General features: G+C 50.5%; 3 protein-coding genes and 1 long non-coding RNA gene across 4 annotated transcripts in view; 2 read left to right on the top strand and 2 right to left on the bottom strand.

Moving 5' to 3' along the window:
• The window catches only part of LOC311368636 (atrial natriuretic peptide receptor 2), a gene marked incomplete at both ends in the record, with an annotated part of 14,885 nt that extends 8,648 nt beyond the window's left edge, over nt 1-6,237 (top strand). The window contains 11 exon segments of the mRNA XM_084487440.1: nt 191-329; nt 487-535; nt 1,198-1,299; nt 1,514-1,633; nt 1,774-1,867; nt 2,178-2,265; nt 2,679-2,818; nt 4,067-4,219; nt 5,026-5,124; nt 5,607-5,698; nt 6,055-6,237. Of these exon segments, the coding sequence (XP_084343566.1) occupies nt 191-329; nt 487-535; nt 1,198-1,299; nt 1,514-1,633; nt 1,774-1,867; nt 2,178-2,265; nt 2,679-2,818; nt 4,067-4,219; nt 5,026-5,124; nt 5,607-5,698; nt 6,055-6,237 (1,259 nt within the window).
• A 2,210-nt stretch (nt 6,238-8,447) lies between these two features.
• LOC311368217 lies at nt 8,448-9,320 on the bottom strand. The gene is made up of 3 exons (XR_014639894.1): nt 9,152-9,320; nt 8,760-8,892; nt 8,448-8,658 (listed from the first exon to the last, which is right to left on the bottom strand). It is a non-coding gene; the product is annotated as an uncharacterized lncRNA (long non-coding RNA).
• A 380-nt stretch (nt 9,321-9,700) lies between these two features.
• On the top strand, nt 9,701-17,019 carry toporsb (topoisomerase I binding, arginine/serine-rich b). The gene is given in 5 exon segments (XM_084487202.1): nt 9,701-9,880; nt 11,521-13,593; nt 13,595-13,920; nt 14,564-14,710; nt 15,262-17,019. Coding segments are annotated over 4 exon segments (3,783 nt in total). The 5' UTR covers nt 9,701-9,880; nt 11,521-11,523; the 3' UTR covers nt 16,502-17,019.
• Nucleotides 17,020-19,679: 2,660 nt separating this feature from the next.
• LOC311368813 (uncharacterized protein) lies at nt 19,680-23,841 on the bottom strand. Its single transcript, XM_084487583.1, has 3 exons — nt 23,661-23,841; nt 22,123-23,133; nt 19,680-21,380 (listed from the first exon to the last, which is right to left on the bottom strand). The coding sequence occupies exons 1-3, from the start codon at nt 23,775-23,777 to the stop codon at nt 21,333-21,335; spliced, it is 1,176 nt and encodes a 391-aa protein (XP_084343709.1). The 5' UTR covers nt 23,778-23,841; the 3' UTR covers nt 19,680-21,332.
• Nucleotides 23,842-27,322: the final 3,481 nt, after the last annotated feature.

Raw genomic sequence — 27,322 nt, 5'->3', positions numbered from 1 at the left:
GAGAATCAGATCTCATAGAGTCTACTGTAGTCTATGTTGAGAATCAGATCTCAGGTCTTTAATCCACTCTCTATACATTCATGTATTCATATCCTAGAGACATTTGTTACAAAGAATGCTTTACAACTCTAATGAACTATTATACTACTAATTATCTATTTATTGATTGACATGTGGTCGGGCCAATCAGACTACGGGCTGAGGACCTATCGTAAGCAGGACAAGAAGGAGCCTCTCTCCTCCTATCAGCAGAGACTACTGGAGGTGTACACGCCCCCTGAATGTCAAGACCCTGATACTGAGCCTTCACTGGCCGGAGATGTGTTCAGGTAGCGCATACACACGCACGCACGCACGCACACACACACACACACACACACACACACACACACACACACACACACACACACACACACACACACACACACACACACACACACACACACACTCTCTCTCTTCTCTGTCACTAACCCTCTGCATTTCCAGTTTTTCTGTCATTCTACTGGAGATCGCCACTCGCAGCGACCCAGTTCCGGTAAGCTCTTCTGGTTGCAATCAGTCCCGTCACTTCAATTGATTGAACTAGTCCTCTGATTGGCTTACTGTCCTGTCACTAATTGAGTGAACAGGTCCCCTGATTGGCTTACTGTCTTGTCACTAATTGAGTGAACTAGTCCTCTGATTGGCTTACTGTCCTGTCACTAATTGAGTGAACTAGTCCTCTCATTGGTTTACTGTCCTGTCACTTATTGAGTGAACTAGTCCTCTCATTGGCTTACTGCCAGTTCAACACTACTGTGTATTCTACTGTGTCTCTGTGTATTCTACTGTGTTTTTTTATTGTTTATTCTACTTTATTCTACTGTGTTTCCCATTGTATTCGTCTGTGTTTTCTAGTGTATTCTACTGTGTGTTCTTCTGTGTATTCTGCTGTGTTTTCTAGTATATTCTTCTGTGTTTTCTAGTGTATTCTCCTGTGTATTCTACTGTGTGTTCTTCTGTGTATTCTGCTGTGTTTTCTAGTGTATTTTCTTGTGTTTTCTAGTGCATTCTCCTGTGTTTTCTAGTGTATTCTCTTGTGTTTTCTAGTGTATTCTGCTGTGTTTTCTAGTGTATTCTCCTGTGTTTTCTAGTGTATTCTCCTGTGTTTTCTAGTGTATTCTCTTGTGTTTTCTAGTGTTTTCTCCTGTGTTCCAGGTAGAAGACTCGAGTCTGGAGTGTGCATGGTGTCCTCCTCTCCCAGAGCTCATCTCCAGTAAGACTGACAACTGCTGCCCCTGTCCTGCTGACTATGTAGAGGTATGTGTGTGTGTGTGTGTGTGTGTGTGTGTGTGTGTGTGTGTGTGTGTGTGTGTGTGTGTGTGTGTGTTGCCTTGTCTCCTCCACCCATGTTGCCATGTTGGTGTGTATGTGTGTGTTGTCTTATATTTCCACCTATGTGCTCTTGATGTGTGTGTGTGTGTGTGTGTGTGTGTGTGTGTGTGTGTGTGTGTGTGTGTGTGTGTCTCCGCAGCTGATTCGGCGATGTCGCACCGCAAACCCCGCCCACCGACCGACATTCGAGCAGATCAGGAAGTTTGTGAACCGAATAAACCCTGACAAAGTCAGCCCTGTGGACATGATGATGAACCTGGTACTGACCCTTAACCCTTAACCCTTAACCCTTAACCCTTAACCCTTAACCCTGACCAAGTCAGCCCTGTGGACATGATATATATATGTGTGTGTGTGTGCGCGTGTGTGTGTGTGCGTGTGTGTGCGTGTGTGTGTCAGATGGAGAAGTACAGCCGGCACCTGGAGGTTCTGGTAGCTGAGAGAACTCAGGACCTCATGCACGAGAAACAGAAGACAGACAGACTGCTCTACAGTACACACACACGCACGCACGCACACACACACACACACACGCACGCACGCATGCACGCACGCACGCACGCACGCACGCACACACACACACACACACACACACACAAGGACCCACGTACACATAGACAGACACGCCACACACACACACGCACACTAACACTCATGCCTGCCCTCACAAACACACACACACACACACACACACACACACACACACACACACACACACACACACACACACACACACACACACACACACACACACACACACACACACATTTATGAATTATAACACATATAATGGTGTCTTGCAGGTATGCTTCCTAAGCAGGTAGCTGATGACCTCCGGCAGGGAAAACCTTCTCAGGCCCAGAGCTACATCAGTGCTACTGTCTTCTTTAGGTACCTGTCTGTCTTCTTTAGGCACCTGTCTGTCTTCTTTAGGTACCTGTCTGTCTTCTTTAGGCACCTGTCTGTCTTCTTTAGGTACCTGTCTGTCTTCTTTAGGTACCTGTCTGTCTTCTTTAGGCACCTGTCTGTCTTCATTAGGTACCTGTCTGTCTTCTTTAGGCACCTGTCTGTCTTCATTAGATACCTGTCTGTCTTCTCTAGGCACCTGTCTCTCTTATTTAGGTACCTGTCTGTCTCTCTGTAGTGACATCGTAGGCTTCACCCAGCTGTCTGTCTCTCTGTAGTGACATCGTAGGCTTCACCCAGCTGTCTGTCTCTCTGTAGTGACATCGTAGGCTTCACCCAGCTGTCTGTCTCTCTGTAGTGACATCGTAGGCTTCACCCAGCTGTCTGTCTCTCTGTAGTGACATCGTAGGCTTCACCCAGCTGTCCAGCTCCAGCACCCCCTACCAGGTGGTGGACCTCCTCAACAACCTCTACACCACCTTTGATGACATCATCGACAACTACGACGTCTATAAGGTGGAGACCATCGGAGACGCCTGTAGGTTTAATCCGTTTATGTTATATACATATTATACCTTATACATATTATATAAAATATCTGATATATATAATATAGTATAAATATTGTATATTATACAATATTCCTTCAATATTATATAATATACAGTTTGTATTATATTGTATTATAAATATATTATTTATATTATATTGTAGACATGGTGGTGTCCGGGGTTCAGTATTTATATATAATATTATTTATATATATATAGTTATATTGTTATATTGATATCATTTTATTGTAGACATGGTGATGTATGGAGTACATTATATATATTATATACATTCTATATGTTATTATATGGTAGACATGGTGGTGTCGGGGGTTCATTATATACATTCTATATATTATATACATTATATATGTTATTATAGACATGGTGGTGTCGGGGGTTCATTATATACATTCTATATATTATATACATTATATATGTTATTATAGACATGGTGGTGTCGGGGGTTCATTATATACATTCTATATATTATATACATTATATATGTTATTATAGACATGGTGGTGTCGGGGGTTCATTATATACATTCTATATATGATATACATTATATATGTTACTATAGACATGGTGGTGTCGGGGGTGCATTATATACATTCTATATATTATATACATTATATATGTTATTATAGACATGGTGGTGTCGGGGGTTCATTATATACATTCTATATATTATATACATTATATATGTTACTATAGACATGGTGGTGTCGGGGGTTCATTATATACATTCTATATATTATATACATTATATATGTTATTATAGACATGGTGGTGTCGGGGGTTCATTATATACATTCTATATATTATATACATTATATATGTTACTATAGACATGGTGGTGTCGGGGGTTCATTATATACATTATATATGTTACTATAGACATGGTGGTGTCGGGGGTTCATTATATACATTCTATATATTATATACATTATATATGTTATTATAGACATGGTGGTGTCGGGGGTTCATTATATACATTCTATATATTATATACATTATATATGTTATTATAGACATGGTGGTGTCGGGGGTTCATTATATACATTCTATATATTATATACATTATATATGTTATTATAGACATGGTGGTGTCGGGGGTTCATTATATACATTCTATATATTATATACATTATATATGTTATTATAGACATGGTGGTGTCGGGGGTTCATTATATACATTCTATATATTATATACATTATATATGTTATTATAGACATGGTGGTGTCGGGGGTCCCCCGGGCTAACGGGATCCTCCACGCTGCAGAGATCTCCAGCATGGCTCTGGACCTGGTCTCCGTCTGCAAGACCTTCAGGATCCCTCATAAACCCAACACACAACTACAGATACGGGCTGGGATCCACGCTGGTACACACACACAAACACACACTCACACATCTATATATATATATATATATATATCTATATATATATATATAGATATATATATAGATATATATATACATAGGTAGATAAAGCTAGATATGGGAGGTATATAGGGCATATAAGTAGATAATTAAAGTTATAGTTAAAGTTATGGTATATGTATATATGCCATAACTAGCTATATAAATATTCCCTATACATATGCCCTATACATCTCCTATATCTACCTTTATCTACCTATCCAGCCCATAATTCTACAGTAACAGTAGTAGCAGCAGTGGGGGGAACTAAGATCTATTTAGATCTGACTTTATAGATATGTCTATATAGATCTGTCTATATCTATATATAGCACCAGCAGTAGCAGCAGTGGGGGGGGGGGGGCTAAGATTGTCTTTATATATCTGTCTATATAGATCTGTCTTTATAGATATGTCTATATAGATCTGTCTTTATAGATATGGCTATATAGATCTGTCTTTATATATCTGTCTGTATACATCTGTCTGTATAGATCTGTCTGTATAGATCTGTCTGTATAGATCTGTCTGTATAGATCTGTCTGTATAGATCTGTCTGTATACATCTGTCTGTAAAGATCTGTCTGTATACATCTGTCTGTATAGATCTGTCTGTATAGATCTGTCTGTATAGATCTGTCTGTATACATCTGTCTGTATAGATCTGTCTGTAAAGATCTGTCTGTATAGATCTGTCTGTATACATCTGTCTGTATACATCTGTCTGTATACATCTGTCTGTAAAGATCTGTCTGTATCTATCTCTAGGACCAGTAGTAGCAGGCGTGGTGGGGACTAAGATGCCGCGCTACTGTCTGTTTGGAGACACCGTCAACACGGCCTCCAGGATGGAGTCCACCAGCGAAGGTAACGCCAGGAAAGCTCAGAAACAACATCAAAGCATCATGGCAATGGCTATAGAGAGCTACCTCACAGAGGCAGATGCTAATGCTAAAGAGGTGATACCATGGGTTTGGGTGGCTGTATGAGACGCTAATGCTAAAGAGGTGATACCATGGGTTTGGGTGGCTGTATGAGACGCTAATGCTAAAGAGGTGATACCATGGGTTTGGGTGGCTGTATGAGACGCTAATGCTAAAGAGGTGATACCATGGGTTTGGGTGGCTGTATGAGACGCTAATGCTAAAGAGGTGATACCATGGGTTTGGGTGGCTGTATGAGACGCTAATGCTAAAGAGGTGATACCATGGGTTTGGGTGGCTGTATGAGACGCTAATGCTAAAGAGGTGATACCATGGGTTTGGGTGGCTGTATGAGATGCTAATGCTAAAGAGGTGATACCATGGGTTTGGGTGGCTGTATGAGACGCTAATGCTAAGTGTGTGCAGCCCTGAAGGTGCAGTGCAGCTCCAGTGTGTTCTTCCTGCTGGAGGAGGTCGGAGGCTACGTCCTGCACTGCAGAGGAGTTCAGCAGGTCAAGGTCTGTTCACCAATCGTATCCACGGCGTATCCACTACCACGTCCGCCGTGTTACACTGGTTGTACTGGGCGACTGACTGGGAGTCTCTCTGTCTGCCTGACTGTCTCTGTTCGCCTGCTTGCCTGATTGTCTGTCTGCCTATATGTCTGCCTGTCTGTCCCTCTATCTGTCTCTATGCACGTCTGTCTCGCTCGCTCTCTGTCTGTCTGTCAGTCTCTCTGTGTGTCGGTCTCTCTCTGTCTCTCTCTCTGTCTCTCTGCCTTGTCCATCTGTCCGCCTGTCTGTCTCTCGGTCTGGCGTTCTGTCTATCTCACCGCCTGTCTGTCTATCCCTCTGCCTGTCTGTCTGTCTGTCAGGGTAAGGGAGACATGGTCACCTATTGGCTGGAGGGGAAACAAGGCGACCTGCGCTACAAGACCGTCGCCCCCGACAACCCCAGCCCGGCCAGGCCAGGACCCATGGATATGGAGAGCGAGAGAGACCTGTTGGGTTCCATCCCGGGCAGCGTGAACGGGGACATGCTCCTCAATCCAGAGTGACCCCTGACCTCGGCGATGTCATCGCTCATGGCTGCGGTGGCTCTCTGTAGAAATGTCATCATGTTCGCCCGTCGATCCGACGATGATCGATGGTCTTTAGAGAACACTTGAGAGCCGTTAACTAGATACAGAAGAGTTATCACTCTGAATCCAACCACATGCTTACCGTGACCTCCTGGGGATGCACAGACTGATACAAAGGGTAGCGGTTACGAGTCAATATAAACGCGTTTAAGGGTTAGCCTGCAGGTGAGTCACTTGAAATATACTTATGCTTGTATAATAAACATACTTGCAGAATCTTGTTGTTACAATCAGTTATAACCAGGTATAACCGTTAATAACCAGTTAGAACAACAGGTTACAGCACAAATTAACCTTTAAGATACTGCTAGAACCAGCTAGAACTGGTTGGAGTCATGTATCCATCAATCAGAGTGGGTCGGCGATAACCAATCAGATCATCAAGGTGTTATGATGTCGGACTTGTGTAACCACGTTTCATTTGTGATGTGGGTGTGTTGATGGAGATAATCAGTATTAGTGTATTGTGTGTGTGTTAGCAGCCGACCCCATGGCCTGTCATGGTGAGGTGGATGTAAAACTGCTCAAGCTAATAAACGTATTTTCTCTGCAACTCAGACTCCATACGGATTTATCCTGAGAGTATCATGTTGGTCTGGAGGGGAGAGGAAGGAGACTCCGGAGAGGGGAAGAGAGGGGGGAGGGGAGGAAGAGAGGAGAGGTGAGAGGAAAGGAGAGGAGAAGAGAGGGGGGAGGAGAGAAGGTAAGAGAGGAGGAGGAGAGTAAGAAAGAGGGCAAGAGCGGAGAAGGAGAGGAGACATAATATTCAGGGAAAGGGAGGGGAGATTAAATAAAGACTGAAGGAGGGGGGAGAGAGAAGTGGGGAAGATGGTCACACAGATGGTCTGAGAATCCTCTCCAACATGAGAGAAAGAGGAGACGACGAGAGGAAGGTAGAGAGGAGGAGACAAGGAGAGGATTAGGTGGAGAGGAGAGGAGGAGGAGAGGGTAGGAACAGAAAGTGAGCTAGGGTAGACTAGGATAAGGATTGGAGAGGAGAGGAGGAGAAAGAGTTGGGGGGAGGAAAGGAGGAGAACAGAGTTGGAGAGGGTTATGAAGATGTGTTCTAATCCATTTGTATTTAATACATGGAACAAAGTAGAGTGCACCACAGTTCTAAATGTGGTTCTAAACACTTCCAAATACAGATCAATAAACGATCATTCAATATGAGACATTTAATTAAAACATTTAGATCAGTAAAATACAGGTCAATAGACCTTTCATAAAGAAATTTAATAAAGATCAATACACTTCCGTTCAATATTATTTTCATTAAAACATTTAGTATAAATCAATAAACTACTGTTCTATATTACCCATTTAATTAAAACAGATAAATAAACTACCATTCAATAAGACATTTCAGTTGAAAATTCAAGATTATGAACTATCAACTCATTGTAATATATCCATCGATTTGAATTCTTAATGTGATACTGCAAAATAACATGTGTGTGTGTGTGTGTGTGTGTGTGTGTGTGTGTGTGTGTGTGTGTGTGTGTGTGTGTGTGTGTGTGTGTGTGTGTGTGTGTGTGTGTGAATCTAAGAGGGCTGCCATCTGCATCTGTGATTGAATTAATTCCACTCGTGCAGATGAGTCAACACGCACTCTCTCTCACACACACACACACACACACACTGTTGTGTGTGTGTGGATGGAAGAGATGGGGATGGATGGAGGGATGGGGACTGAGACAGAGATGGGTCTTTGTGAATGAAAGAAGAGAGAGCGAGTGTTTTGCCTAATGAAATGCGTGTTCACAGTACAGAGCAACAAAAGATGTTTCCCTCTCATCTGCTTTACTCATTCTATTAGGAGGATTTACATATTAGAGGACACACACACACACACACATCCACACATCAAAGCAGTTCTAATCAACTGTGTGCAAACATCCCTCCACCACCCTGGGTTACTCAACTACAAACACATAAAAACACAAACACACACATCGGTCAAATAATAGACCTAAGGTTCACCTGGTCCCAAATAGTTCCTCAGGATGCAGTCGTCATGGAGACGAGCATCTTTGAACTAAGCTTGAAAATCTGGACCCAAGCTCCGACCAACCTCTGACCTGATCTCGACTTCATCCAAACAATTCAGTCATAAAGCACAAACACTCACTTCACCCTTTATTTATTGTGTTTGGTCAGTTAAGAACTGTACAAAAGTAAATATTGTTTAAAAAAAAACACAAAAGTGTTTATGAAAGTGTTTCTTGTGGTCAAGTGGTCAGAAGGGTTTTGGAGCAGAGATCTCCTTCCAGGAGGATGATGTCCTGGAAGCTTCTGACCAGGTCCATGGTTCATCCCACACCCAGACTTCCGGATCTGGAGAGAGAGAAATAAATTATACATTTATTCTAGCGCGGTCTAACCTGGACAATTTAGAGACATAGGAGATATTATCTCTATAAAGCTACGAGACCCACCGTATCGACGGTGCGCTGGACCCGTCCCCGGTTACAGGGAGACCTGGTCCCGGCTCTCCAGTTGCCAGCGGGCAGCGACCCGGCTAGCGTAGATCACATAGGACCAGGACAAGACCACCAGGGCCAGCAGGACCTGGGACCGGACACGACACACTGATCACCGCTTATATGCACTAATACAGATGGGCGTGCAAGAGGGTTTCCAGGCGACACAACTCGTTCTTCCCACACCATAATAATCCACCTTAGCGATCTCAAGCAGTCACAACATGAAGATAAGATGATTCACAACACAACATTTAGTTTCACGAACAGCAACAGCAACGTTAACTCATGTTAAGGCTACTGTTCTAGTCGCAGACAAACACAAACTGATGCTAGGTGATGCTTACAAAAGAGAAGACTCTCTCTAGAGATTTTCTGCTTAGAATCATGACTCCTGATTAATGAACGCAATAATATTAACTAGCTCAATGGTTTACTCATTCGACCACCGAGTGGCAGAGAAACCATGGATATTGTCATTAAACTATGGAAGTACAGCTCCGGGATGCTGAAGTAATGCGAGGATTACTCGTTTTGCTGGTGTTATTGTGTTGTGTCGCCCCCTGGCGGACCCGTGGTTACACACACTGATGAATGCTATTTCATATTTGAGTAATTTTACCTCAACTTTTTATCGTATTGAAACTCTTTTTTTATTCAAATCAGTTCACGCAAATAATACGATTTAAATTAAGTCATCTATTTCCATCCAGTATTATGAAGGCGGTATGAGGATGATGGAGATACAGTGCTGGTTTTGTTCCTCCAGGCCGCTATGAGGCAACGCCGTGTTGTTCTTCGTGAGCGTGAGAGTCCCAGTATCCCAGCATGCACTGCACATCCCAGAATGCACCGCGGCGTCTCCCAGTCGCTCTCAGCTATTTCCAAAGCACACACCGAGTGGAAAGTTGCCTCTATTTACTGTTATTTCTAGCCCATGAACGCCCGGGAGCCGTCGACGGCCCATAAGTCCACCTCCCGGGGTGTGTTGCTAATATTAATAGCAATCCATAGTATTAATAATCCATAAACCTGAGGAGGAAGACGCATGAGAGACCCAGAGAGACGGTAGGAAGGTACGGTGGAAGGGGAGCTAATGCTGTTAGCCCTCCTGATGCTACTATACTGTTTTATCCCGAGGCTACTCTTCTGTATTGTCTCTCCTACGAGCTTTAGGTCATCGATGTGTCTCTTCGTTTGGTGTCGATGTAGATGTCATTGGGTAGTAGTCCTCTTCTCGGACCAGAGAACCGGGGCGACACACCGGCTCTGGGATCAGAAGTGTGCCGGCTGTTTGTTTTGTTCTCCCTCTTGTCGGTCGAGCTCAGTCATATAAACCTGGACGGGTCAGGACAACATGGATGTAAAGAGAATAGACTGCTAACGGGACGTGTGTGTGTGGTTGACACAGACGGATAACCGGACGTGTGGTTTGGTTGACCCATACTGGTACGCTATGGTGTGATTGAACAAGACTGATGATGGGAGGTGTGTTATTGACCCAGACTGGTAACAATGACTGTGTGCGTGTGTGTGTGTGTGTGTGTGAGAGAGAGAGTGAGATTACATGATAAAGACTGTGGGGGAGAGGGTTGTTTGACTCACAAACCCTGTCCTTCCGTTCCGACGGACCGTTCTGACCTGTATCTGATTTAGGACCAAGGCGTCAATGGAATGAAATCACAATGAAAGCGAAAATCCCATTTATTTGCTGCTATGTGACTCCGATCCGAGAGCAGAAATCATATTCAATCGGATCCTTTCGACTCTAATTTGGGCCACGTCCATCTGTCACTCTCCAGCGCTGTCGAGAGTCAATCGGTGAATTCAAACATGGATACGGCGGCGATGGAGGTAGTCAGCGGAGGGAGACTGAAAATAGTCATTAATAATTATTAATCTTCGATGGCGATTAATAATAACGTTATTTTTTCTTTTTCTGGTGATCCGTGAGACCGTGACCCACAATAGCTTCTGTCTGTTTTCAATTGAGTAGTGCTAGTGCTGTCGTGTAATTTAATCACAACTTTGCACAATGTTCAAACCACCTATTTGCTTTGGGATAATTGTAGGTAACTCGGACCGATGAGTGGATCCCACTATTGCAACATTAGTTCGGCCTTTTGAGTTATTAAAAGAACACTGTAGAAATGAAAAGGAAAAAAAGTATCGTCACCGGCGACTCCGATGCATGCATGGTAAAGACACGCCGTGGTTATTAACACATTTTTACCGGTTAAAAGCCGGTGTCCTGTGAAGGACATCCGGCGGTGTGGACCGTGCCAACGCTGCTGCACATCATAAAGTAAACCATAAAGGCTGACCTTGGCTCACATGCTTTCGATTTGATAAACAATACACGGTTCCTTTTGGTGAAGGGAATAAATGTAGGTCAAAGCTCAGCACTCTCTTAATGTGTTTTGACATTTCCCACCAGAGATATTCACGTTTGCGTAGTGACGTTTCAAATGAGAGGAACGTACCCATTGTGTGTGTATACGGTCTATGGGTGCGTTACATATGTGTGTATCTGTCTATGGGTGCGTTACATATGTGTGTATCTGTCTATGGGTGCGTTACATATGTGTGTATTTGTCTATGGGTGCGGTAGATATGTGTGTATCTGTCTATGGGTGCGGTAGATATGTGCATACCAGGGGTGTAACTGTTAGACGTGTGTGTGTGTGTGTGTGTGTGTGTGTGTGTGTGTGTGCAGGTGATGGCGCCCACCAAGATGAAGCTGCGTGTGCGTCGGCGCGAGAGCGGCGCGCCGCCGGGGGAGCGGGAGGTGGAGGTGGGCGGCGGCGGCGGCGGCGTCGGAGGCCTCCAGGGGAGCGGCGGCGGCGGCAGCAGCAAGAAGCCCCCCTCGCCCCCCGCGGCGTCGGGGGACGAGGAGGCGTCGCCGGACTCCAAGTGCCCCATCTGCCTGGACCGCTTCAACAACCTGGCCTACCTGGACCGCTGCCTGCACCGCTTCTGCTTCCCCTGCATCCAGGAGTGGTCCCACAACAAGGCCGAGTGCCCCCTCTGCAAGCAGGCCTTCACCTCCATCCTGCACTCGGTGCGCTCCCACGACGACTTCAAGGAGTACACCCTGCGGCCGCCGCCGCCGCCCAGCAACGCCAGCCTGGCCGCCACCGTCGCCATGGTGACCGCCTTTGCCACGGCGGCGGCGGCGGCGGCCGGCGGAGGCGGCGGAGGCGGCGGCGGCGGCGAGGAGGAGCCGCCGCCGCCGCAGCAGCAGAGGACGAGGCGGAGGAGGAGGGGCGACCCGGAGTCCGGCGGGGCCAGGAGGAGGGAGAGAGGGGGCGGAGGAGGAGGAGGGAGGGGCGGCGGCGGGGGGAGCCGGGCCAGGGAGAGACGGACAGAGGAGCAGGCGGGCGTCCTCCCGCCGGCGGCGCCGCCTCCCCCTCTCCCCTCGCTGGCGCCGTACTCCCCGGACTCGCCGCCGCCGCCGCCGCCGCTGGGGAGGGAGGAGCTCGGGGACCGGGGCGTCCTGTTCGAGGGGCTGGCCGGCCTGGGCGGGGCGGTGGGGCCCGCGCCGCCCGGCGACCGCTCGGCCCGCCACCTGATGAGCCGGCTGGCGGCGCGGCGGCGCGTGCAGCAAGGGGGCGGGGCCCCGCGCCGCCTGCGGGAGCGGGAGATGCTGGCGTTCCGCCGGGCGCTCTACCGCAGCGGCGTGCGCGCCCTCCTGGGTAACCAGGGGCAACAGCAGCAGCAGCAGCAGCCGCCGAATGACGTGTCCGCCGAGGGCTTCGTCCGGAGCCCCGGGCAGCTGGCCCGCCTGCGGCCCTGGCTGAGGCGGGAGCTGACGGTGCTGTACGGCGCGCACGGCTCCCTGGTGGACATCGTGCAGCGCATCATCACCTCGCGCATCACCCGCCACGGCCTGGAGCACACGCACGGCCTGGAGGACGAGCTGCGGCCCTTCCTGCTGGCCCGCACCCAGCACTTCCTGCACGAGCTGGCCAGCTTCGCCCGCTCGGCCCTCAGCATGGAGCGCTACGACGCCCAGGCCGTCTACGAGCCCCTCGGCGCCGGCGCCGGCGCCGCCTCCTCGCCGGCCAACCGGCTCAGCAGCTCCGCCCACAGCTCCGTCATCGCCATCTCGGAGGGGGAGGAGCCGGCGGAGCCGACGACGGCCAGCCTCCTCAGCCTCGCCACGTGGGACGAGGACACGCCCGGCCCCTCCTACTCCACGGCCGAGCCCGGCGGGCTCTCGGCCCCGCCCTCGCCGGCCCCCGAAGCGCGGGAGACGGCCGCTCCGGCGGGGACGGGCGGCGGCGGCGGCGAGGAGGAGTGTCTGATCGTGGGCTACGTGAAGCCCATGGCCGAGCGCACGCCGGAGCTGGTCCAGCTCTCCTCCGACACGGAGGAGGAGGAGCCGCCGCAGCAGGAGGGCAAGCCCCCCAAGGAGGAGGCGCTGCCGCCGCTGCCCACGCTCCTCCTCTCCGCGTCCACGCCCTCCTCCTCCTCCGGCACGGAGAGACGCGCGCGCCCGGCCCCCGCCACCGCCGCCTCTCGCCCGGGGTCGCTCCCGCCCGCCTGGTCCTGCAGCTCCGGCTCGCCCCGCCCGCAGGAGAGAGAGAGCCGGCCGCCGCCGCCGCACCCCCCCACCGCCGGCGGCGGCTGTGAGGACGACGGGCGGAGGAGGAGGAGGAGGAGGAAGAAGAGGAGGAGGAGGATGACGAGCGCGGGAGCGCTGCTCGCTCTACTCCGCCATCTACTCCGGGCTGGACTACCCGCCGCGCTCGCGCTCCTCCAGCAGCTCGCTGCCGCGCTCGGCCTCCAGCCCCGACGCCTCGCCCTGGGAGTACCCCCGCTCGCGCCGGCCCACGCCCCCCTCCTCCTCCTCCTCCTCCTCGCCCCCCTGCCCCCCCCAGCGCCACAGCGACAAGCCCGGGGGCAAGAGGAAGTACAAGAGCCGGCACCTGGACGAGGACGGGGACCCCACCTGGAGGCCCGGCTGCGGTCGCCGCGGAGACAAGGAGGGGGGAGGAGGAGGAGGAGAAGAGGAGAAGAGAGCGGAGAAGAGAGGGAGAGAGAGGGGAAGGCGGAGAGAGAGGGAGAGGAGGAGGGACGCACACAAACACAACAGTGTCTGTGAAGACCAGAGGTGAGCTCACGCTGAAGATGCATCGTGTTAATAATAGTTTATTTCATGATGATGATAATGAGCGCTGGGCGATTAAAATGATATTTAAACGATTAAATCTTTGGCGGTAACGATGATGAATGTGTGAGATTTATTTGCGACGCGGTTATTCTTGAGTCAATTTCACTCTGCGTCCAAAAAAACGACACAAGCACCAATTGTACAGCAGTGGAACCAAACACATTTTTTGGTTGAGGCATGTCTCCAGCCCCTCCCACTCCCCACCACCCCTCTGTCTGTAGAGCGCACCACTGCGCCCAACAGAGTGCGTATAAACCATGATCCACCTTCTGGTGTCTAGGGTTTACACGCACTCTGTTGGGCGCAGTAGTGCGCATCATTATTAAGTATTGACCTCGATCATCATAAAGACACACATTTCTGGCCATACTGTCTGAGCCCTACTAATATATACCTGCAGCTCTGCCCCGCAATATTGATTTTGACCAGGAACAGTTACTTTGTAGGACTTGAAGGTGTTGTTACTGTTCAGGTGGTGTCACAGTACAGGCGATGTTACTATACAGGTGGTCTTACTGTACTGGTGGTGTCACCTTCAGGCGGTGTTACTGTACATGTGACGGTTCTCCCCTCTCCTCCCCAGCAGCAGTAGCAGTAGCAGTGGGGGGGGCGGTGGCCATCGCAGCCCCAGCGTGGAGATCATCTACGAGGGGAAGCTGGGCCCCTGCGCCCCCTCTGGGAACAAACGGCGGAGGAAGAGACGCCACCACAGGAAGCATCAGCACAACAGGTAGGACGGGGCGCACTCGGGTGACAGCCTCCCCATGTGGACGTCTTTGTGACCACAGGGAGGGAGGGAGGGAGAGAGAGGGAGAGAGGGGGAGAGAGCGTCATAATGTGTGGGGTAGGGCTGTGCAATTATTCAAAATGTTATCGTGATTTAGATTTTTGGGTCAAACGATCTCCAAACTAATATAATCAAGTTGAAACGATTTTCTCATTAAATTTTTTATATAAATTGCAGAACAGCTGGATACATAATTGGACATTATTTTTTGATTAGAACGTTTTTTTAAATTAACATTTTGTGTATTTTTTTTAAGGGTTCTCGGTTACAAAGTGTTTTTTTTTTTGGAGAGAAATGCTGAATAAACGCATCATGTTTTCAAAAATAATGGTTTGAATAATCGCGATTTCAATGTTGACCAAAATAGTCGTGATTGTGACGTTTTCCACGACGGAGCCGCCCCTAGAGCGGCGGTGGTTCGCACCTCAGCGACACGGACCGACGGGCGCTATGGTAACCTTGTGTGGTGGCGGTGTTGTTGTTTTCGTCCCCAGCTCTCCTGTGGTCATCACCATCGACAGCCAAAGTAGCGCCGACGACGGCGGCCACGGCAACCGCCTCCCCGTGTTCTCGGACCTCGCCGCCCGTCAGCCAATAGACTTCTCCGCCTGCGACCTCCCCGCCCTGCGGCTGGTGGAGCCGGGCGGCGGCGGCGTGGGCGTGGGCGGCGGCGGCGGCCTCGGCGCCATCGTGGGCGAGCTTCCCGTCAACATCCTGGCCCGGGGCTCCGACTGCACGGACACGGAGGCCAACAGCCAATCAAAGCCCTCGGTGGTGCTGGCGGTGGACATCAGCGACGACGAGGAGGAAGAGGAGGAGGAGGAGGAGGAGCCGGAGGGAGAGAGGCGGGGCGAGAAGAGGAAGGCGGAAGACGAGGGCGGGGCGAGCGACGACGGCGACGAAAGCCGTCTCCTAGCGACCATCCTGGACGAGATCGCCCAGCTGAACCCGGGCGGGTGCGGCCAGGACTCGCGCACGCCCCTCCCCTGGCCCGGGGCCAAGACCAAGAGGAGGAAGAGGACGCGGGAGAAGCCGGAGGAGCGCGGCGGCGACCTCGCCGCCGCCGTTCCGCCCGCCGCCGCCGCCGCAGACCTCCCGCACGCCTCCGAGGCGCCGGCGCCGGATCAGACCACCCGCCCGCCGGAGTGGACCCGCCCGCTGCGTGACCCCGGCCCCTTCCCGGAGACACGCCCCCTCGGCGGGGAACGCCCCCTCCAGTGGGACCCCCCCCGCGGGGAGGCGGGCCTGCTGGAGTGGACCAGGCCCCGCCCCCTCAGTGACCACCGGCGGCTCGACTGGACGCACCAGCCCGCTCTGCCCCGCCCCCTCGACAAGCCCCGCCCCCTCGAATGGACTCCGCCGCCGCCGCCGCCGCCGGGCGAGACGGCGCCCGAGCGGGAAGCGGCCGCCGACGAGACCGCCGCGGCGCTCCCCGTCGCGCCGGCGCGCGGCCCGTCTGCCTCCTCTGAAGCCCCGCCCCCCGCCGCCGTGACGCCGCCGCCGCCGCCGCCGGTCGTCAACGGCGTCGGCGTTGACGACGCCTCGGCGGCGGCTAAGCTCCGCCCAGACGGGGAGAGCTCCGCCTCCCCGGCGTTAAGCCCCGCCCCCTCTCAGAGCGGGACCTCCGGGCGGGAGTGTTTAAAACTTCAGCATCCCGCCGCCGCCGCCGCCGCCGCCGCGTGCGTGTCCACCGCCGCCAAACACACACACATCACGGACTTCCACGTGGAGTAGGCGTGTGCCGTTGCGCTCGCCACCCACAACCGACGGGTTTCAAACTGACCAATGAGGAATTTTATATGAATTTATCAATTTTAACTCCATACTGTAGTGTGTGTGTGTGTGTGTGTGTGTGTGTGTGTGTGTGTGTGTGTGTGTGTGTGTGTGTGTGTGTGTGTGTGTGTGTGTGTGTGTGTGTGTGTGTGTGTGTGTGTGTGTGTGTGTGTGTGTGTGTGAGAGAAAGGGAAAAAAATCTGGTCCACTATTTAATGTTTGTTTTTTACTATTCTGGGTGTAGCTCATCATAGAGATTGACAGCAGGTTCAGCCAATCATGATGTATTGAACGCAGAAGATGATGAAGATGATGATGAAGAAGTGATTGCGGTGGAGCCGAGTCCTTCTGACCAAACCTGCCGTTGGCTCTCTGCCGTATCTTCTAGGAAGACTTCCTCAGTGTCCAGAGGCTTAACCACATTTTACAATCACTCAAAATAGGAGGTGTGTGTGTGTGTGTGTGTGTGTGTGTGTGTGTGTGTGTGTGTGTGTGTGTGTGTGTGTGTGTGTGTGTGTGTGTGTGTGTGTGTGTGTGTGTGTGTGTGTGTGTGTGTGTGTGTGTGTGTGTGTGTGTGTGTGAGTGAGAATAAATGTTTTGGACAGAATCATATTGCCTGTCTTTATTATCTAAAAAGTATTTATTTCAATTATAATTTGTGTGTGTATATTATTTATATATTATATATATATATATACTTACACAAATATATATTATATCTACATATATATATATACATGCATATACACTTATATTTATTTGTGTTTACACATAAACTCATGTATATACGTACAATAATACAATATATATTTATACATATGAAAAAAATATTAACAGTATGTATACGTTTATATACGTATATTTAAATGTGTATATACGTATGTAGAATATATAATATATTAATACAAACACAGATGTAGTCCACATGTTTGAACACCAGGGGGAACCAAAGACTTGCTTCTCTGCAATCTACGACGTATCCTAAAGGGCTTCATTAGTTGAAGTTGGAGATTCAAACGTTCGTTGTTAATTTATATATATAGTACATAATTATCATAAAACTTGTCCCAGGCCTTTCCGCACTAAGTCGCCCATTAGTGTGGGCAAGTCTATTTCCTGGAGCGTCACTCAGATGGCAGGAGGAAGAGGCGAGGAACTTAACTGGATTTACATCTCTGTACACGTCTTTAGGTTAGCCCCTTGCTCGTGTCTACAGGCAGAATGCAGACATGGGGATCAAACCCAGAGCCTTCTTGCTGTGCGTCCAACATCCTAACCACTAGGCTATAGGCTCCCTGTTCTCCAGCTCGGTTTTTCTCTCTCCTGTCTTTTATTCTCCCCTCCTCCCCTCATCCCCCCTCTGTGGTACTCCTCTCTCCCCTTCTCTCCACTCTTTTATCTCCTTCTCTCCTCCTCCTCCTCCTCTCCTCTCCCTTTGCCTTCCTCTCCTCTCGTCTCCTCTCTCTCCTATCCTTTACCCTCCTCTCCTTTCTCCTCCTTGCGCCTCCTTTCTCCTTTCCATCAGGAGGAAACCAAACCTAATGAGTCTCTAGAGGTTATGGGGAGAAGAGAGAGAGAGAGGGGGAGGGAGGGAGGGGGGGAGGGGGCGAGAGAGGGGGAGGGAGAGGGAGGGAGGGGGAGGGGGGGAGCGTGAGAAAAGAGAGGCCCTAGAGAGTGAGAGGTCTGGTGTTTCCACACTAATTAAGACAATCAGGGTCTAATTAAATGGCTATTACACACACAGGCACGCACACACACACACACACTGGCCCACACACACACTGGCATGCGTACACACACACACACACACAGGGCTGGTACTTTAAGTGGAAGGATGGCATGATTTGTGGAAGGAGGAAGATGGACAGAATGGGGGAGCAGAGCGAGATGACAGTTCCAAGATGGCAGCCCTCCTCCTGCTCTTCGTCTCGGTCTCACTCTCACATTGTCTTATCCCTCTCTGTTTCTCTCTCTCTCTCTCTCTCTCTCTCTCTCTCACCCTTTCTCTGCCTTCCTCTCCGTCTCATCCTCCCCCCCCCCGCTCTCTGCTGCTGCTGCTGCTGTATTTCACATATGAATAATCTCTCGCTCTCGCTCTCTCTCTGTCTCTCTGTCATGGAAATCAGAGATGAACAGGAAGCATAGGCTCCGCCCACCTTCCACAACACCAGCACCAGCTTCCATTGTTACCGCTGTTGCCAGGCAACACGGCAGGGTCGTCATGGAGAGAAGGAGGTAGTCTCTCTGCTGTATGATGGATACACCATCACACACACACACACACACCGACGGAGGTGCCATCTTTGATGCATGCATGCACACAAAAACATTTTAATGGCTGCTCTACCTTCCTCTGCCTCACTCTCTGTCTCTTGCACACGCACACACACGCACACACGCACGCACATACACACACATACACACACACACACCCTCACCTTCACATTCACATTCACATACACACAGCTCTGGAAGATTCTGAAGGCTCTGAGTATTCTATGATGCAATCATCAGACACTTTGTTTACGTTCTCTCTCCCGATCTCTCGCTCTCCCTTTCCATCTCTCCCTTGATCCATCTCTTGATCTCCCTCTCATCCATCTTTGTCCATTATTCTTCTCACTAGATCCCTCTCCCTCTATCCCTCTCTCTCTCTCACTCACTCTTCTCATCTCTCTCTCTTTGTCTGTCTCTCACTCTCTAACTATTCTCTCTCTCTCTGGTTGTCACTCTCTCATTCCTGTCTCCCTCTCCCTCTCTCTCTCTCTCTCTCTCTCTGACACACAGAGATTTGAAAATTTTTCTTTTGTTAAATCTTTATACAAAGAAAAAAACTGCTCCCTCCTCCTCCTGCTGCTCCCATTGTGTGTATGTTTCAGGGGTGTGTGTGTGTGTGTGTGTGTGTGTGCGTGTTTCAGGTGTGTGTGTGTGTGTGTGTGTGTGTGTGTGTGTGTGTGCGTTTCAGGTGCGTGTGTGTGTGTGTGTGTGTGTGTGTGCGTTTCAGGTGCGTGTGAATAAAGTCTGGGACGGTACTGAGCCCACGGAGGAGTCCTGCCTGGCTACCCAGAATCAGGGCCTGATGATGTAACCGTTACAACAATGAGCCGTTCAACGCAACTTTCTGGCAGTTTATTTGAACTTTGTTTTTTTTGTTTTATTCTGAGACACATTTCTGTAACACTGTCCTGTTACCATGGTGATGAGGTTACCGTGGTGACGAGGTTACCATGGTGATGAGGTGCTTAACAGATGGTGATGTGGTCGCAGCCGTCGTCACCATCGCCATTACCTGTCGTGTGTGTGTGTGTGTGTGTGTGTGTGTGTACAAAGTATACGTCCTTCTGTGTACCTTAGTGTATGTATGTTGTATTTCTATACCTTTGATGAATGCATGTTTGTACCTAATGTATGTATGTGTGTGTGTGTGTGAGTGTGTGTTTGTGGGCGAGTGTGTGCGTGCGTGTGTGTGTTTCACAGTTTGAACCCCAACCCCACCCCTATAAAATAAGCCCCTCCCCTAAGTTCACCAACAGTGTTCACACACCGACGACCAATCCAGTGTAGACGCTTAATCCGGATTCTCTTGATTCTGGTCTACAGCTGCATCCATGTGTTTGTCAATCAAAGCGAGTCATCAATCGTCTTTTAGTCGTCAATGTGCATTCTGAACTCTGGCCCAGGAGGTAGACAGTGGGGACACACAACAGTGATATGGGTATTGTAGTCCTGGAGAAGTTGTAGTTCATTGTTTGGTTCCCAGCGGGCCTTTTTCAGGGCTACAGGGTACAGTCTTTATAAAACTTGGTCCTTGTTGGCGCCACAGAGATAGTCTGGACTGTTCCGGAGGATAGGAGACACCTGGCTGTGAGCTGACACTAACGTGGAGTTTGGATTAAGCGGGCAGCATATTTCAAAATAAGTTACAAACATTTTGGTTGGCTGAGACCCAAGAAGTTTCTTGTTGACGCACTTGATTTGTAGTTTGATCACTGAACGTTTCCATGAGTTAAGACCGGTCTCCATGGAGAAGGGAAATCGGAATTGTGGTAAATAAAACAAAATAAATCATGCCCTCCTTGATTTTTTCGGACCAATCACAAACAATTTTCGCATTGTCGTCTTCAATTTTTGTCAAGTGACAAATCTTGGAGGTGTAGAAAGTGCTCCCCAGTCACGTCATTTTGTTATAATGAACTTGCTAAATGGGCTATTAGATAAATTTTACACAATAATAACGCCAGGCTTTTAGTTGAGGTAAAGATCATATTGATGGACTGAAAATAAAGTACTGCTAGTGGATTAGCTGTGAATGGTTGAATACTGAGCGGTATGAAGAGACAAGTAGCATGGCTAGCCAGCTAGCCTGACTGACTCTACTCCGACGCTAACTGGTATTCTTATGAACTGCTGAAAAGGCTAGATCGTTTAACAAGGCTACCTTGATGGACACGGCTAGCTTGATTCACAAGGCTAGCTTGTTGAATTAAACTAGTTTGACGAGCAAGGCTAGCCTTTTTTAACGATGCTAGCTGGTTACAAATGGCTAGCTGGTTTAGCAAGGCCTGCTAGTTGAGTGAGATCTGAATCAGACTAGGCCAACATGGAACCACCATCGTCTCCTCCTCTTTCAGCAAGTCCTGACTCCGGTAACATTTGATTTGTAGTTTGTACAAATTGCATTGGGGTTGTAAACAGTCGGTCGTAATCCAAATATCCTGACTGTGGGCCACATTACGGTGGACCAACTTCCTGGTTGTCCTCTCTCTGATCTCCCATTGGTGAAGAAGGGGTTCTAGAAGAACCAACGGAACGCCTCGCCGGTCGGAACAGAGGGTGGGCGCTGGGGAGAGAGAGACGGGGTTACAATAAACTTCCCACAAGGCTTGGGGAATCACAGATTCATAATGCCTTCCTGATTGGCTGAGACAAAGTCACTCTTACATCAAAGACACAAAGGAGAAATGAGGCAAGACTGTGAAATTGCATTGAAATCACACGCGCACACGCACACACACACACACACACACACACACATGCACACGCACACAGACACACACACACACACACACTGATCAACTCACTAACATCTACACATTATTTTGCCTTGGTTTAATTTGAAAACGTTTGCAATGTAAATGTTTAAAGTTTTATTTTAAGAGAGAGTGATAGAGTTCAAGTGAGAGATAGAGGGAGAGAGAGAGAGAGAGAGAGAGAGTGACAAAGTGTCTGGCCATTCATTGTTTTCTACATTAGATGTTTTATAACGTTGACATCAATAAACTATTACCTTACATTAACACACACACACACACACACACACACACACACACACACACATGCTCTGTCAGTCAGCCAGCAATGGAACAAGTGCTTTGAGAGATGTGCTTATGTGTGTGTGTGTGTGTGTGTGTGTGTGTGTGTGTGTGTGTGTGTGTGTGCGCATGTCTGTCTGTCTGTGTATGGTTATGTATGGTGAGGTTTTTGTGTGTGTGTGATGTGTCTGACTGTGAATGTGTATATGTGTGTGTGTGTGTGTGTGTGTGCACGCGCGTGCGTGCGCGCGTGCATGCGCGCGTGCGTACCTCCAGTCCTCCAGCCTTCTTCTTCAGCTCTTCACACTTCCTGAACTTACAGATCTGATGACCCGTCTTCCTGTTCCGACAGGAAGAGCACACGCCGCAGTTGATGAGGCGCCGGCACGGCCCGCACACCCCGCAGCGCTTCCTCTTCCTCTTGGCGACCGTCCCCGACGACGAGGCCCCGCCCCCGGCCCCCGCCACCCCCGAGGAGGAGGGGGAGGAGGAGGGGCAGGGGGAGGAGCTGGCCTGCTGCTGGCCGCCCGTCATCTGGAAGGCGCTGCTGGAGTCCGAGACTCCGCCGCCCGGCGACCCCATCGCCATGACGATGACCCCCGGCGGCAGGCCCAGCCCCCCGAGGAAGCCGCCGCCGTCCGACAGGCCCATCATGTCCGGCAGGGCGTGGCCCTGCTTGCCCATCCCCCCGCACTCCGCCCCCACGCCCCCGCCGCCGCCGCCGCCGCCGCCGCCGCCGCCGTAGCCCGGCAGGAAGTTGCCGTTGCTGTGCGCCATGGCGTGGTGGTGCGTGGCCTCCTGCGCGGCGGGCAGCGAGGCCACGGCGTGTCCGTGTTTGCCGGCGCCCTCCCCGTCGTTCGCTCCTCCCCCTCCCGCCCCCATGCCCTGGTGCATGCTGGTCCGGTGCGGGTGCGTGGTCACGTGGCCGGCCACGCCGCCGCCGCCGCCGCCCGCCGCCGCCACCGCCGCCGCCGCCGCCGCGTGGTGGTGGTGGTGGGACTTGGGCCGGCCCCAGAACATGGCGGCCGGGTGGTTCATGTTGATGTTCATGTTGTTGTCGGGGCAGCCCCAGGGGGCGGAGGCCATGGCGCTGATGCGGGCGGCGGTGGGCGGGAAGATGGGCGTGGCCGCCGCCAGCCGGGCGGCCAGCTTGGCCGACTGCGGGAAGTTGGCCACGTTCATGTTGACGTTGGTCTTGTAGAAGCTGGCGATGGACGAGCGGTAGCGCTCCATCTCGGCGCTGTAGTCCAGCATGGAGGGGCCCAGGCTGGAGCAGCCCACCTGGGGGGGGGGACAGGGCCGGCGGCGTTAGGGTCAGTGGTGGGGGGGGGGGAGTGCCGTGGCTCTCCCGCTCACTGCTCTGTCAGGCCCTCCTTCGCTCCGTCTCTCGTCGTCGTCCCCCCGTGGTCGTTCTCTCTTATCATCTCTCTCCGTCGTTATGCCTCCTCTCCTCTATCCTCCCTCCGTCCTTCTGACTCTCTCGTCCCTTGGTCATACTGCTCTTCTATGTCATCTCTCCATCCTTCTGTCACTCTATTCTGTCATCCCTCCGTCATTCTGATTCTATCCGTCGTTCTGTCTCTCCTCTCTCATCCCTCCGTCGTTCTGTCTCTCCTCTCTCCTCCCTCCTTCGTTCTGTCTCTCCTCTCTCCTCCCTCCGTCGTTCTGTCTCTCCTCTCTCATCCCTCCGTCATTCTGTCTCTCCTCTCTCCTCCCCCCATTGTTCTGTCTCTCCTCTCTCATCCCTCCATCAGGAGGCCGCTGGCCTTTGACCCTGTGTCTGTAAAACATATGCAGATGTCACTCACCTGTCCCTGGCTGCCGTAACCATGGTGATTGGGGTGGTGGGTGTGTGTAGGGCCTCCCCTCTGTAGCATGGAGGAGAGGTCGCTGTCCACACACACACCGCTGGTCATCCCCGACATGACCACACACACACACACACACACACACACACGCACACACACACACACACACACACACACACACACACACACACACACTCACGCCCTCTCTCTCAGACACACAGGCAGCCGGAAGAGCTTGGTTGGGCGAGTTAGTTGCGGGCGTTCGTTAGGGTTAGCTCTGTGGATGTAAACATAGAGTAACATGATGTCACTATGATGTCACTGGGATGCCGTTAGGATCAGCTCCAACCGACATAAGCATAGAGTCTCTTTGATGTCACTGTGATGTCGTTAGGGTTAGCTCTGTGTACATAAGCGTAGAGTAACATCACTGTGATGTCATTCGGGATTGCTCTGTGGATATGAATGCACTGTTACATCAATATGATGTGAATATATGACCAGGACTGACCTGTATAACTATGATGTCACTATGGTGTCATTATTACCTCTGTAAAACACCTCACCTCACACCTCACACCTTCTTGAGACGGTGTGAGGTGTTTACGATGGATCCCCCCTGTGGTTGCTCACTAATTACCACATCACTTGTGTGACCTTCCCCCCCGGGATTCATCCGATTGGACGAACGGCAAGGTCTTGGTGACGACATCACCATGATGTCATGACTAAGAAACGTGGCTGACGTCAATCACTCACGATGACAACATCTCTGCAGAGAGAACTTGTTGTGGCAGAGTGGAGACGTGCCTTAGCGCGACGCGGCCCGGCATCACCCCCGCGGCACGGCGGTGTGTGGCCTAGAGCTTTGTGATCTAATGTCATCTAATCTCTTCATAACACAGCCTCTCAAAAGCAGACGCGCCCAGGGCACACACACCTGTCCTACGTCCTAAGTCAGTGAGTGTTTGAGTTTACATTTCTAGAAGCTAATGCTGGTTTTTATAAACAATTGAACGTGCACTTAACAAACATAACACTCGTAACGTAACATTCAAACCAAATGTAGCAGTGATCCATGTGTAATAACTGTGTATGTTACATGTTGTATTTATACACAAATTATGGATTAGAATTGGGTAAATATGCATAAAAATATCTCGCCTTGCTTTGCAATACGCACACAAAACATATCTTCAACAAAATAATTTTTTTATGTTGGTTTATGCATATTTTTTTAGATTTTAAATATACAAATATGTATATAAATATATAATAAATATGATTTAAATTTTGTATAATATTGTTATATATGTTTTGTATATATAGCCTATATATATATATCATTCTATGAATATCTCCACATATTTATGAATATGTGTCTGCAATATGCACTGCGTATGCCCACGCACGCAATTTAGCAATTTTTCATTTGTGTTTTTGGTACAAAAAACAGATCGAATCTTGCTGACAGCCTGCGCGGGCGCAGGCCCTGCCAATGTGTGTGTTCGTGCGCGCACGCGTGTATGTGCGAGCGTGTGTGTACGTGTACGTGCGTGTGTGCGTGCCTGCGTGTGTGTGTGTGCGTGCCTGCGTGTGTGTGTGTATATGTGCGTGCCTGCGTGTGTGTGTACGTGTGCTTGTCTGTGTGTGTGTGTGTGTGTGTGTGTGTGTGTGTGTGTGTGTGTGTGTGTGTGTGTGTGTGTGTGTGTGCAAGTGCAAGCGTGCCGTCCCCCGAGGCGTAACTAATTACCCTGTCTGGTCAACCGGGCCAGCGCGAGCTCGACAGAAGGTCACGGCGGCCACCAGCCGCGAGGGGAGACGGCTCTCCCACGCGACACATTAAACCCCCGCCTCGCGAGCTACCCGGGAGGTCAATCAACCCAGCCGCGAGCCAGGGAGAAAAGCCAATGAAAAAAACTCGATAACAGCCGATAAATACCGTAAACACAGCATGCAGTCCGCCGGTGCGAAGAGGAGGAGGAGGAGGAGGAGGAGAGGAGGAGGAGAGGAGGAGGAGGAGGAGGAGGAGGAGGAGGCGGGAATGGAGAAGATGGACGGCGCGTGCTGCTACTTACCGGGCCCGCGAGGAGGAAGAGGGTGATGAGAAGGAGACCGTCTGGGAATTAGCCCGCCACGGATCATGGCTGGCGGGAAGGAGAGAGAGAGAGAGAAGGAGAGGAGAGGGGGAGGAGGGGGAGATGGGAGGAGGGGGAGAGCAGAGAAGCACCGGGAGGGATTTGTCGCTCTGTCGTCTCTCCCCGGGACCGCGGGGAGAACGGGATGGATGGATAATCACCTGGGTTTGGCACGGGCGCTAGGCGGGAACGAGAGGCTAAATAAGCTGAGTCGCGAGACGGCTCACAGGAGACCTGTGGGGCGGGAAAAGGAGCGTAAAGATCAGCTCGAGGAAAGGGAAAAAAAACGGAGAGATAGCGCACGAGGGGGGGGCTAATGAATAATGGCGGAGGTTATGAACGGATACGGTACGTCCTCGCGACGGAGGAGCCGTGAGTGAAGGGAGAAGGGAGGGGGTGGGGGGGAGGTGGGAGCGCGGCGGGGTGGGAGGGAGGGGGTACACGCGACGCTGATGTTCAGTAACGGAGAGGAAAGGGAAGGGGAGGGGTTGAGCCCCTCCCGGGGCGCTCGAGGGGAGGTATGTGTGTGTGTGTGTGTGTGTGTGTGTGTGTGTGTGTGTGTGTGTGTGTGTGTGTGTGTGTGTGTGTGCGCCCGCGCGTGTGTGCGTGTGTGCGTGTGTGCGTGTCTACGTGTGAGTGTGAGTGCGTGTGCGTGTGTGCGTGTCTACGTGTGAGTGTGTGTGCGTGTGTGCGTGTGTATGTGTGTGTGTTCGTGTGTAAGTGTGTGTGTTCGTGTGTGTGTGTGTGTTCGCGGGTGGGCGAGCCCCCGGGAGCGGCCGTGCCCTCCCCGTGTCTCGTGTCGTCGCTGCGCGCGGTGAGCGGGCTGATTGGCGCGAGGCGAGGTGAGGAAAACAGGAGGGAGGCGCGAGACCTCGTAGATCATTGGCTGCCTTTAGCTGTGAAGAGAGAGAGAGAGAGAGAGAGAGAGAGAGAGAGAGAGAGAGAGAGAGAGAGAGAGAGAGAGAGAGAGAGAGAGCGTGTGTGTGTGTGTGTGTGTGTGTGTGTGTGTGTGTGTGTGTGTGTGTGTATGAGAGAGCGAGAGAGAGAGAGAGAGAGAGAGAGCGAGAGAGAGAGCGAGAGAGAGTGTGTGCGTGTGAGAGAGAGAGAGAGAGAGAGAGCGAGAGAGAGAGAGAGAGAGAGAGAGAGAGAGACATAGACTACGATAAAGCCAGAAAAGAGGTCTGATATTAGAGAGAGTGGTAGAGAGACACAGAGAACGTATGATGGTTACAATAAAATGTATTACATAAGAAAGGCTTATAATATCTTATAATATAGTTTAAATAAAGACGCCAATATTTATTTGTACACATTTAAGGAATTGATTAATGATGAGAGAACCCATAAGGGTTTGAACATTATTGATCATTTCCACACAGCATAATAAAAACAGATGGACAATTATTTAAATTAGAGGCTTATTTAAAAGCCTGATAATATAATTTAAATAGAATGACAGTCAAACAGACAGACAGACAGACAGACAGACAGACAGACAGGAAAGGGGAGTCGAAGAAGAGGAGA

This window comes from Micromesistius poutassou, assembly GCF_964030765.1.
Source record: "Micromesistius poutassou genome assembly, chromosome: 23".
Lineage (NCBI taxonomy): Eukaryota > Metazoa > Chordata > Actinopteri > Gadiformes > Gadidae > Micromesistius > Micromesistius poutassou.
This window is presented reverse-complemented; position numbering and strand designations above follow the sequence as displayed.